General features: G+C 45.5%; 1 protein-coding gene across 5 annotated transcripts in view; it reads right to left on the bottom strand.

Moving 5' to 3' along the window:
* Asator (tau-tubulin kinase asator) overlaps window positions 1-12,054 on the bottom strand; it is a 103,272-nt gene that overhangs the window by 26,118 nt on the left and 65,100 nt on the right. For 3 of the 5 annotated variants that reach the window (XM_076132654.1, XM_076132651.1, XM_076132653.1), the window contains 11 exons: window positions 11,837-11,987; window positions 11,011-11,152; window positions 10,322-10,394; window positions 9,655-9,784; window positions 8,426-8,565; window positions 7,663-7,860; window positions 6,624-6,710; window positions 5,955-6,092; window positions 1,858-1,938; window positions 1,016-1,109; window positions 207-299 (listed from right to left, as the gene is read on the bottom strand). In XM_076132654.1, the coding sequence (XP_075988769.1) occupies window positions 207-299; window positions 1,016-1,109; window positions 1,858-1,938; window positions 5,955-6,092; window positions 6,624-6,710; window positions 7,663-7,860; window positions 8,426-8,565; window positions 9,655-9,784; window positions 10,322-10,394; window positions 11,011-11,152; window positions 11,837-11,987 (1,327 nt within the window). The remainder of the gene's footprint in view (window positions 1-206; window positions 300-1,015; window positions 1,110-1,857; window positions 1,939-5,954; window positions 6,093-6,623; window positions 6,711-7,662; window positions 7,861-8,425; window positions 8,566-9,654; window positions 9,785-10,321; window positions 10,395-11,010; window positions 11,153-11,836; window positions 11,988-12,054) is intronic. The other 2 variants (XM_076132652.1, XM_076132655.1) reach the window with 1 other exon arrangement.

Genomic DNA, 12,054 nt, shown 5'->3' with positions numbered 1-12,054 from the left:
AGTTATACAATTATTCTATATGTTTACTTAGTATGTGTCTTCTTTTTTTGTGTATGTACTATTGTAATATCTGTTGGTGAATTTATATAAATAAATAAATAAACTGGAAATTAGGTTGAAAGTGTCATCGCTAACTGCGGTGGCATCCAGCACCTTGGTAGCAGATGGTAATAGGCCCTATGTATATAAACTAGCTATATACTAGCTACCTGGCGTGGCGGGCGAGGCGGAGGCCAGCTCCTGCACACACGTGGGGGGCGCCGTCACCACGCGCAGCCGGGCCAGCGTCGGACCTCCACCTGCAACATTATATACATAATATATTAGTACAAATAGTAATAAAATATATGTCGGTAGAGCGGACGAAAGTAAGCAACGAATAATCGAGGAATCAAACCTAATAAATGAATAAATCAATATCTTATAAATATTTATATGTTTGTGTTAATGCCAAAATGAACTACACAGCAAATACCTACTTTTGAGATATTAAAGGTTTTATTAAAACTATCAGTTTCACTTCGTTCTGTTCTGCTTTTTATAAGACCCTTTTTTGAGGCGAAAATCACGTGGTTCTTTTTTTGTATATCGTTTTAGACCACTTTTATATTAGTATTCCGCCAAAAAGTAAAAATTTTAGTGTTGTTCCATTTTGCATAAATACGGACGATTAAGTCTACACACCCCTGAACTCGTTTCTGCCTTATATATGAGCTGACCCGCGCAACTTCGCTTGCGTCACATAAGAGAGAATAGGTCAAAACTTTCCCCGTTTTTGTAACATTTTTCACTGGTACTCAGCTCCTATTGGTCGTAGCGCGATGATATATATAGCCTTCCTCAATAAATGGACTATCTAACACTGATCTAACGCTTTATCATATTAGCAGATTTTACGTTTAATGGTATCGGCACAACATGTACTCAGATTAAACAACATTGACATTGGCTTGACCACAAACCATATGGTATATAACACAATTTGTATAGAAATAAGTAAAGTATAGTAACATACCGGGCGCGGGCGGTCGCGGCTTGCAGGGCGGCACGCTCTGACGCTCGGGCCGCGTGGCCGTGCCCGTCACCGCTGAGTTACTCGTCTCCTGTTGCTGGAATATAACACACGAATATATTAGAAACCTTCATTAAACTTCTTCAAAAAAACAAGACTTCAAAAAAAAGAGGTTCCCAATTCGAATGTTTTTTTTTATAACTCATGTCTGCCTGATGCCTCTCAAATTGCCTGGGGGCAACACATGTATATTAGAATATAGCTTAGCCTTTCTTCCAACTATGTTGGAGTCAGCTTCCAGTCTCACCGGATGCAGCTGAATACCAGTATTTTACATGCAGCGACTGTCTATCTGACCTCCACAACACAGTTACCTGGGTTATAACACGATACCCTTCGGTAATCGACTGGTTGTCAGACTTTCAAGCTTCTGACTACTGTTAACGACTGTCAAAGATCTTTAATAATGACAGCCGGGACCCACAATTTAACGTGCCTTAAACACGGAGGAACTCGATATGTATAAGATGGTCACCCATCCACAGAACAACCGCGGCACGCGTAGCTTAACTTCAAAGACGTATCCGCGCGGCTGTTGTAATTTGTTTTCCTCTTTTTATAAAAGACACCTCCCGCACTAAGAATTGTTCTCATATCGCGGGGAATTTTACAAACATACAAACAACGAACACAAAGTGCAAACAGACCTGAAACAACTATTTTTGGATCACACAAATAATTGTTCCATGTGGGAATCGAACCCACGACTTCCCGACGCAATGGTAGGCGACCTAAAACACTGCGCCAGGGAGGCAGTTAGAAATATTGTAAATAGTAATAATTACTTTGGCATGTCTATCAGGTGAAGGCGCGGGAGTAGTTCTCGGTTCCGCCTCCTTGTCCGTGGTCGGCTTGTCTGTGTTTGACTGGAAATATAAACAAAAATAATCATTATTCTCTACAGAAATCACTTAAATATATAGAGGCGCCCCTAGCCAGTTGCGCTCACCGGCCGGTAAACGATCTGTGGGTTAAGCAACCACTGGCGCGGTCATTCCATAGATGGGTGACCGCATAGTGGTATTTGAGCTAGACGTTTCCGTGCTTCATAGGGCACGTTAAAAGTCGGTCCCGGTTGTTATCTACTAAGATAACAGTCGTTAAGCCACGTCAAAGGCCTCTCGGGCGGTTTGAACATCTTTGACAGTAGGTTGACCACTAACCGTACGACAGACAAACAACTTAAATATCCCATAAATCAACGTCAAAACATTAACAGAAAATAGGACAAAGCATGGTGATTCTCAAAAAAACTTTTTGTGACAATTTGTCTGCGGGATGGAATTCGAATCTACCACACGTGTGAGTTTATTGTGGCAAGGCGTCCACGTTAACCATTGCGCCAAACGAACAGTAACATTTGATAACATTGCAACACTTAAGTTGAAAGTTAAGACGACTGAAATGTTACATTTTCAGACCTTAGTTTCCATTTTAGACGCAGTAATATCTATAATTATTATCAAAGTTATATGGTTTCTTCTCTATTCTATCGTATGGTTAGTGGTCAACCTAGTGTCAAAGTTGTTCAAGCACGAAGGCCTTTGACATGGCTTAACGACTGTTATCTTAATTGACAACAACCGGGACCGACTTTTTATGTGAACGGAAGCGCGTAGACGCTCAGTCTATATGAGTCATTATGCGGTCACCCATCTATAGAATACTCTAATGTTTCAGCCTCATGTCTCGATCTCCTGTCTCAGTCTCGCTTACGAAAAGCCGCCTCAAGCTGTGTGTGAGCGACAGCAGCGTTCTTCGACTAGAGTGCTGCTTACGAGCGCGGGGGAACAAGCAGGGGACCTACTCCAGGATGTGTATATGTAACACTGTCTGTCTGTCTGTGTGACCGTATATAACAAAACTCACGTATCCATTAAGATGGTGTTGGTTGTGTCTCGGGGACGCGGGGTGGGCGCGCTTGTCCGTGGTCTTGTCCTTGTGTGCCGGGGTCTGTGTGTCCGTCTGTCTGTCTGTGTGACTGTATATATAAGACTCACGTATCCATTAAGATGGTGTTGGTTGTGTCTCGGGGACGCGGGGTGGGCGCGCTTGTCCGTGGTCTTGTCCTTGTGTGCCGGGGTCTGTGTGTCCGTCTGTCTGTCTGTGTGACTGTATATATAAGACTCACGTATCCATTAAGATGGTGTTGGTTGTGTCTCGGGGACGCGGGGTGGGCGCGCTTGTCCGTGGTCTTGTCCTTGTGTGCCGGGGTCTGTGTGTCCGTCTGTCTGTCTGTGTGACTGTATATATAAGACTCACGTATCCATTAAGATGGTGTTGGTTGTGTCTCGGGGACGCGGGGTGGGCGCGCTTGTCCGTGGTCTTGTCCTTGTGTGCCGGGGTCTGTGTGTCCGTCTGTCTGTCTGTGTGACTGTATATATAAGACTCACGTATCCATTAAGATGGTGTTGGTTGTGTCTCGGGGACGCGGGGTGGGCGCGCTTGTCCGTGGTCTTGTCCTTGTGTGCCGGGGTCTGTGTGTCCGTCTGTCTGTCTGTGTGACTGTATATATAAGACTCACGTATCCATTAAGATGGTGTTGGTTGTGTCTCGGGGACGCGGGGTGGGCGCGCTTGTCCGTGGTCTTGTCCTTGTGTGCCGGGGTCTGTGTGTCCGTCTGTCTGTCTGTGTGACTGTATATATAAGACTCACGTATCCATTAAGATGGTGTTGGTTGTGTCTCGGGGACGCGGGGTGGGCGCGCTTGTCCGTGGTCTTGTCCTTGTGTGCCGGGGTCTGTGTGTCCGTCTGTCTGTCTGTGTGACTGTATATATAAGACTCACGTATCCATTAAGATGGTGTTGGTTGTGTCTCGGGGACGCGGGGTGGGCGCGCTTGTCCGTGGTCTTGTCCTTGTGTGCCGGGGTCTGTGTGTCCGTCTGTCTGTCTGTGTGACTGTATATATAAGACTCACGTATCCATTAAGATGGTGTTGGTTGTGTCTCGGGGACGCGGGGTGGGCGCGCTTGTCCGTGGTCTTGTCCTTGTGTGCCGGGGTCTGTGTGTCCGTCTGTCTGTCTGTGTGACTGTATATATAAGACTCACGTATCCATTAAGATGGTGTTGGTTGTGTCTCGGGGACGCGGGGTGGGCGCGCTTGTCCGTGGTCTTGTCCTTGTGTGCCGGGGTCTGTGTGTCCGTCTGTCTGTCTGTGTGACTGTATATATAAGACTCACGTATCCATTAAGATGGTGTTGGTTGTGTCTCGGGGACGCGGGGTGGGCGCGCTTGTCCGTGGTCTTGTCCTTGTGTGCCGGGGTCTGTGTGTCCGTCTGTCTGTCTGTGTGACTGTATATATAAGACTCACGTATCCATTAAGATGGTGTTGGTTGTGTCTCGGGGACGCGGGGTGGGCGCGCTTGTCCGTGGTCTTGTCCTTGTGTGCCGGGGTCTGTGTGTCCGTCTGTCTGTCTGTGTGACTGTATATATAAGACTCACGTATCCATTAAGATGGTGTTGGTTGTGTCTCGGGGACGCGGGGTGGGCGCGCTTGTCCGTGGTCTTGTCCTTGTGTGCCGGGGTCTGTGTGTCCGTCTGTCTGTCTGTGTGACTGTATATATAAGACTCACGTATCCATTAAGATGGTGTTGGTTGTGTCTCGGGGACGCGGGGTGGGCGCGCTTGTCCGTGGTCTTGTCCTTGTGTGCCGGGGTCTGTGTGTCCGTCTGTCTGTCTGTGTGACTGTATATATAAGACTCACGTATCCATTAAGATGGTGTTGGTTGTGTCTCGGGGACGCGGGGTGGGCGCGCTTGTCCGTGGTCTTGTCCTTGTGTGCCGGGGTCTGTGTGTCCGTCTGTCTGTCTGTGTGACTGTATATATAAGACTCACGTATCCATTAAGATGGTGTTGGTTGTGTCTCGGGGACGCGGGGTGGGCGCGCTTGTCCGTGGTCTTGTCCTTGTGTGCCGGGGTCTGTGTGTCCGTCTGTCTGTCTGTGTGACTGTATATATAAGACTCACGTATCCATTAAGATGGTGTTGGTTGTGTCTCGGGGACGCGGGGTGGGCGCGCTTGTCCGTGGTCTTGTCCTTGTGTGCCGGGGTCTGTGTGTCCGTCTGTCTGTCTGTGTGACTGTATATATAAGACTCACGTATCCATTAAGATGGTGTTGGTTGTGTCTCGGGGACGCGGGGTGGGCGCGCTTGTCCGTGGTCTTGTCCTTGTGTGCCGGGGTCTGTGTGTCCGTCTGTCTGTCTGTGTGACTGTATATATAAGACTCACGTATCCATTAAGATGGTGTTGGTTGTGTCTCGGGGACGCGGGGTGGGCGCGCTTGTCCGTGGTCTTGTCCTTGTGTGCCGGGGTCTGTGTGTCCGTCTGTCTGTCTGTGTGACTGTATATATAAGACTCACGTATCCATTAAGATGGTGTTGGTTGTGTCTCGGGGACGCGGGGTGGGCGCGCTTGTCCGTGGTCTTGTCCTTGTGTGCCGGGGTCTGTGTGTCCGTCTGTCTGTCTGTGTGACTGTATATATAAGACTCACGTATCCATTAAGATGGTGTTGGTTGTGTCTCGGGGACGCGGGGTGGGCGCGCTTGTCCGTGGTCTTGTCCTTGTGTGCCGGGGTCTGTGTGTCCGTCTGTCTGTCTGTGTGACTGTATATATAAGACTCACGTATCCATTAAGATGGTGTTGGTTGTGTCTCGGGGACGCGGGGTGGGCGCGCTTGTCCGTGGTCTTGTCCTTGTGTGCCGGGGTCTGTGTGTCCGTCTGTCTGTCTGTGTGACTGTATATATAAGACTCACGTATCCATTAAGATGGTGTTGGTTGTGTCTCGGGGACGCGGGGTGGGCGCGCTTGTCCGTGGTCTTGTCCTTGTGTGCCGGGGTCTGTGTGTCCGTCTGTCTGTCTGTGTGACTGTATATATAAGACTCACGTATCCATTAAGATGGTGTTGGTTGTGTCTCGGGGACGCGGGGTGGGCGCGCTTGTCCGTGGTCTTGTCCTTGTGTGCTGGAGTCTGTGTGTCTGTCGCCACTGCTGTGGTCACTTCTGTCTCTAAGCGCCGACGAGTCTAGAGAGAAAAATTAAGGAAAAATTAGCTCATACATAATAAATAAATACTATTGGACAACTCACACACAGTCGTTTGATTCTAAATTAAGCAGAGCTTGTGCTGTAATCAAATAACTAAAAAACGTACTTATATACTTGTAAATGTCAATTCATGTATTTACAAATACTCGTGCTCGTCACACAAAGATTTGTCTCGGGTGGGATTCGAACCCACCATACGTGGCGCTACGGTTGTTGCGGCGAAGTGACCGTTTAAACCACTGCACCAAACGTGTAGTTAAAAAAAAAGTATAAATATATTATGCCATGTTTCACGCAAGCATCCGGAGAGATGAGCGACAAATTGGACACCATATGATGGACATCATTGTCGAGGCCGACCACGACATATAATAATTGAACGGCATTTACAGGTCTATCGTGTCGGAGCTTGGCATAGAGCAGACAGGTTTTGAAGGAAAGAGGGCTTTTGCCCAGCAGTGGGACACATAAGAGGCTAATAAAAAATTTATGTAATGGCAGTACATACATGGTCGGGCACGCTGTCGGCGGGCGCGGTGGGCGCGGCGTGCTCGGGCGCCGCGTGCACCGTGGCGCGGGAGCGGGACACCTGCGCCTGCCATACACACACATACATACATAATATTGACTATTTAACTGAAAAATACATATATTGGGGCATTATTTGGGTTAAGAAACAACTTTTCGTGTAGGGAGAAGGTTATAAACGTACACATTTCTGTGCGTGCAGACTTAAACCGCATTGAATGAGACTTGAAGAATCTACCCGATCGGCACGAGCCGAACAAGTGTAGTAATTTCTCCGAATCGGTTTTGTTGTTCGGGAACTATTGCCAGAAATAATGTGGCGAAATATCACAACTGCATTATACATTATAATAATTAGAACAATAATTACTGTATTGCATGTTATCCTGCCTAAATCTATACGCACTTTGTCATAATGGTGTCAAAAATCGAAATCTTCCGACCCCACAAAAACGATCGAAAATTTTCAAACAAAAAATCGACATATACATACACAATAATATTCCCAAAAATCGACATTTAATACTCTCTATGAGAATCTAAACAAACAATGTTTATATACAGTATGTATAACTATCGCGTTTTTGATTCTCACCCATTGGAATGTATAGAGCTGGGGTTAAAATAAATATGCCTGAAAGTAATTTATTTTAATTAAAGCATACTTCAGTACAAAATACGTAACTTTTTTTAAATAATCTTTACTTCTTCTATTTATTTAGAAATGCTTAATCTAATATTAAAAAAGTCCCAAACTTGCACTTGGTCAGCGTGGTGGACTCAAGGCCTAACCCCTCTCCCTTGTTTGGGAGGAGACCCTTACCCTGTAGTGGGATAGTAATGGGTAAAAAGGCCAGTATATTATATATATACATATATTCGCTTAGCCTTTGTTCCAAACTATGTTGGAGTCGGCTTCCAGTCTCACCGGATGCAGCTGAATACCAGTGTTTTACATGGAGCGACTGTCTATCTGACCTCCACAAAGGCCAGTAGTTAATATAAAGTAAAACCCTTACATCTTTCTCCCAGTCATAAGGGTCAGTATCCCTGATGCCGCGTCGCTTGCAGCATCGCTCCAGCAGTGACGTCAGCATGGCGTAGTCCGGCGTGTCGGCGTACTCCAGCTGCTGCACGTGCTCCAGGAACTGGCGCAGTTCTGACGGCAGGTGCTTGAGGAGGAGACGGTGGTCGTATTTCTCTTTCATGAGCCCGACCTGTGGGGTACAAATGTATAGAATTAGCTGAAATATTTAAAATTATAATTATTTTGTAACCTGGCCCAAGTAGGTAGCTACTTAAACGAAATGTAGGTAGGCTTACTTTGCCGCGCTAATTGACTTAACCGACGAAATTGCAAGGCAACTCTGCCAACTAAAGCGACAATTGCTTTTCCATCATGAATAGCTAGCCGGTCTGAATAACTTTGCGACTCCAACCAACTTTGCCAGTCAACACAATATAGCTAGTAAAAGGATAACTTTGCCACCATATCAACTTTGCCTCATAAGGCTACTTTGGTTTTTTTTATTCAACAAGGTTGCACAGCAGTAAAAAAAACGTAATTTGAAATTTTTTTGATATATTTTATGTAATACTGTGTTATTGGCGGAATTAGGCATAAAGCCGGCATCGCCACAAGATAAACGAGAAAAAAACTACTTTGCCGAAGTAACTTTGCCACTAAGGGCAACATTGGCCGTCATGTTAAATTTGCCCCAAAATGCAATCTAACCTAACTACGCAACTTTGCGTCTATAATTAACTTTGCCATGCTCTCACCTGTTCTTTATCCTTGATCTTCCTCCACGGCAGTTGTCCGTTAACAAACTCTACGAGCATGTAGAACAAGGACCAGAGGTCGTCGTGTCTGCCCATCTCCTTGTTCTTGTGAGCGTTGATTGACGCGTAGCGGACCGTGCCTGGGGGCAAACACATGTATATTAGAACTAGCTGACCCGGCACACGTTGTTATGCCATATACCTAAATAAAAAAAGTGTCACCTAGGGGTATGAAAAATAGATGTTGGCCGATTCTCAGACCTACTCAATATGCTCACAAAATTTCATGAGAATCGGTCAAGCCGTTTCGGAGGAGTATGGCAACGAAAACTGTGACGCGAGAATTTTATATATTAGATATAGCTTAGCTTTTCTTTCAACTATGTTGGAATCGGCTTCCAGTATCACGGGATGCAGGTGAATACCAGAGTTTTATGTTCCTTCCGAAACACGGAGGAACTCGATATGTATAAGATGGTCAGTGGTCACCCATCCACAGATCAACCTCGGCAAGCGGTGCTTAACTTCAGAGATCGATCCGCGCGGCTGTTGTTAACTAAGCCACGAGCTCCTCACATGTATATTAGAATATACATACATAATATGTCTGTTATACCCAAAGGTGACGACAAAAGTGTATGAAATACAACTAGGTTTCGCTATTAACAATGTTAGTAATGTTATTAATAATTTAATTATTAATAATTAGTGGCGAGTCTATTGCCATATACCGGGCACGTTACCAAACTTTGTAAATATGTAATACTAGCTGACCCGTGCAACTTCGCTTGCGTCACATAAGACAGAATGCGTCATAATTTTCCCCGTTTTTGTAACATTTCTCGTTGCTACTCCGTCCCTATTGGTCGTAGCGTGATGATACATAGCCTATAGCCTTCCTCAATAAATTGACTATCTAACACTGAAAGAATTTTTCAAATCGGACCAGTAGTTCCTGAGACTAGCGCGTTCAAACAAACAAACAAACAAACTCTTCAGCTTTATAATATTATAGTATAGATATTAGTATAGATAAGAAATTACCAATATACCTTTCTCGGTAATCGAACCCGAGGCATCGTGATTAGCAGTCGGATATACTACCGACCGCGTTACAAAGACAATCAATATAAATGGTGCGTACTATACAACATGTCTCACGAGTCCAAAATTAAGGGTACATGTAAATGGTCACCCATCCACTTCCATTCCTCATCACAGTTGCTTACCTCTAAATCCGGCAGCGGCTCTCGGCGGCCGCACTTGCCCATTACTAGTGGTGTACTGCCTCGCGAGCCCGAAGTCCAACATGTAGACCTTCCTACTGTTAGACGGGTGACGTCCTATGCTGAAATTACTCTGAAAATATAGAAAACAAAACATAAATATTCTGGGCTGGGCGAGGGCCTCCTTCCGCAATGAGGGAGGGGTTAGGCCTTGTCCACCACGCTGACTAATCGCGGGACTTTGTATGCCCTTAAGAGCTGTGTTAATTAATGTAGCGACTGCATATCTGACCTCCACAACACAGTTACCTGGGTTATAACACGATACCCTTCGGTAAGACTGGTTATCAGACTTTCAAGCTTCTGACTGCTGTTAACGGCTGTCAAAGATCTTAAATAATTACACCCACAATTTAACGTGTCTTCCGAAACACAGAGGAACTTGTTATGTATAATATGGTCACCCATCCACATAACGACCTCGGCAAACTTAGCTTAATCTTAGAGATCGATCCGTGCGGCTGTTGTTAACTAAGCCACGAGCTCTACTTTTAAAGATAAAGATAAATACAATACAAATTACATAGAATAACTGACTAGAAAAATCTTATAACGCGAGAGAAGTAACGTGTCGAAGCTACTGTTGTTATAAATATATAATAATACTTACAGGTTTAATATCTCTATGTAGAAATCCAACAGAATGTATGGAGTCAATCGCTTTCAGGATTTGAAGACCTAATCTGTAATTACAAAATAAATACGGTTAGCTGACATTAAAAACTACCTTAGTTAAAAAAAATATAAGAAAATTATGTTTAAGGCTGTAGCGGCATGCTGAAGTTTTCAGGGTTGACAAGGCGTCGTTTGTAGTAAGTTTATGTACTGTCACATTTTTATATTTTCATCATCATCATCATCATCATCTCAGCCGGGAATCGTCCACTGCTGGACAAAGGCCTCCCCCATCGAGCGCCAATAGGACCGGTCCTGGGCCGCCCTCATCCATCGGACTCCGGCAACCCTTACCAGGTCGTCGCTCCATCTTGTGGGGGGCCTGCCAACACTACGTTTCCCGGTTCGTGGTCGCCACTCCAGAACCTTTCTGCTCCAACGGCCAATTTCATGTAGAGTCAAGATTCTAACCCTACATTTCCAAACCTAAATATATAAGCCTTAATTTTTCAAAAGTCGCGGCCGAAATATTCGTTTTGTGTGGCCACACGTAAAAGGATTACAACTCTACACTATAAATATCGAGTATTCCGCCATAATTAATATTTTGTATAATCATAATTAAAATGAAATAGTTAATGTTGATAAAATTATAGAAATATAAAGTAAAGTGGTAAGTAGTACCGTAGCGTGGTGGAGAGCGAGAAGGCCCCGCGCGGCTGTGCGCGGCGCAGCTCGGCGAGGTTGCGGCCCTGCAGCTGCATCACCACGTAGTTGAAGCGAGCGTTGCGTCCGCAGCCGATGAACCGGCACACGTGCTCCTTGCCTGCCACACACAAACATACATAGGTAATATAACCCAGGTAACTGGGTTGTAGAGGTCAGATAGACAGTCGCTCCATGTAGAACACTGGTATTCAGCTGCATCCGGTGAGACTGGAAGCCGACTCCAACGTAGTTAAAAGAAAGGCACAGTTGAAATATGCTGGGCAAGAGTAAGGATTGAACCTTGAGTCCACCACGCTGGCTGAGATTTGAAGACTTTGCACCCCATCATGCAACTGTTTTAAGAAACTTAGAGTAGAAGGTTCCATCACGATGTTTACCTTAATATTTTACCGCTAAATGTCCTTCAGAAACCGGGCATAAAGCAACTATTCTTACTTATTGGGATTATAGCAGTTGGGGGACCTAAGTAACTCCTGACTACTTGCTTTTCCACACTACAGCAAACTCTAAGGTTGACTCTTTCTTCTTATAGTATGGTTAGTGGTCAACCTAGTGTCAAAGTTGTTTAAGCCGCCCGAAGGCCTTTGACGTGGCTTAACGACAGTCATCTTAATTGACAACAAGCGGGACCAACTTTTTACGTGCCCTCCGAAGCACGGAGACGCCCAGTTCAAATACCTGTTGCTTAACCCACAGATCGTTGGGTGATCGGTGAGCACAACTAGCTATGGGCGTCTCAATTAAGGTTGGCAAAAGGTACATTATCAATCAGGTCAGTTACCTTGCAGTTTCTTGAGCACGGCCACCTCCATCTTGAGCACCTGCTTGGGCTGGCGCGCCGACTCCACCTTGAGCGCGACCTGCTCCTGCGTCACCAGGTCCAGGCCCTCGTAGATCTCGCCGAAACCACCGCCACCTATCTTTTTCACTACCTGGAAATTTGACACATTGCCAGTTTAATACCGAGTTTTTTTGGAGAGGAGTGGCAAGAAGACAGCT

The sequence above is a fragment of the Anticarsia gemmatalis genome, chromosome 28, assembly GCF_050436995.1.
Source record: "Anticarsia gemmatalis isolate Benzon Research Colony breed Stoneville strain chromosome 28, ilAntGemm2 primary, whole genome shotgun sequence".
Lineage (NCBI taxonomy): Eukaryota > Metazoa > Arthropoda > Insecta > Lepidoptera > Erebidae > Anticarsia > Anticarsia gemmatalis.
Note: the sequence above shows the minus strand (reverse complement) of the source record. Positions and strands in the feature narration are given on the sequence as shown.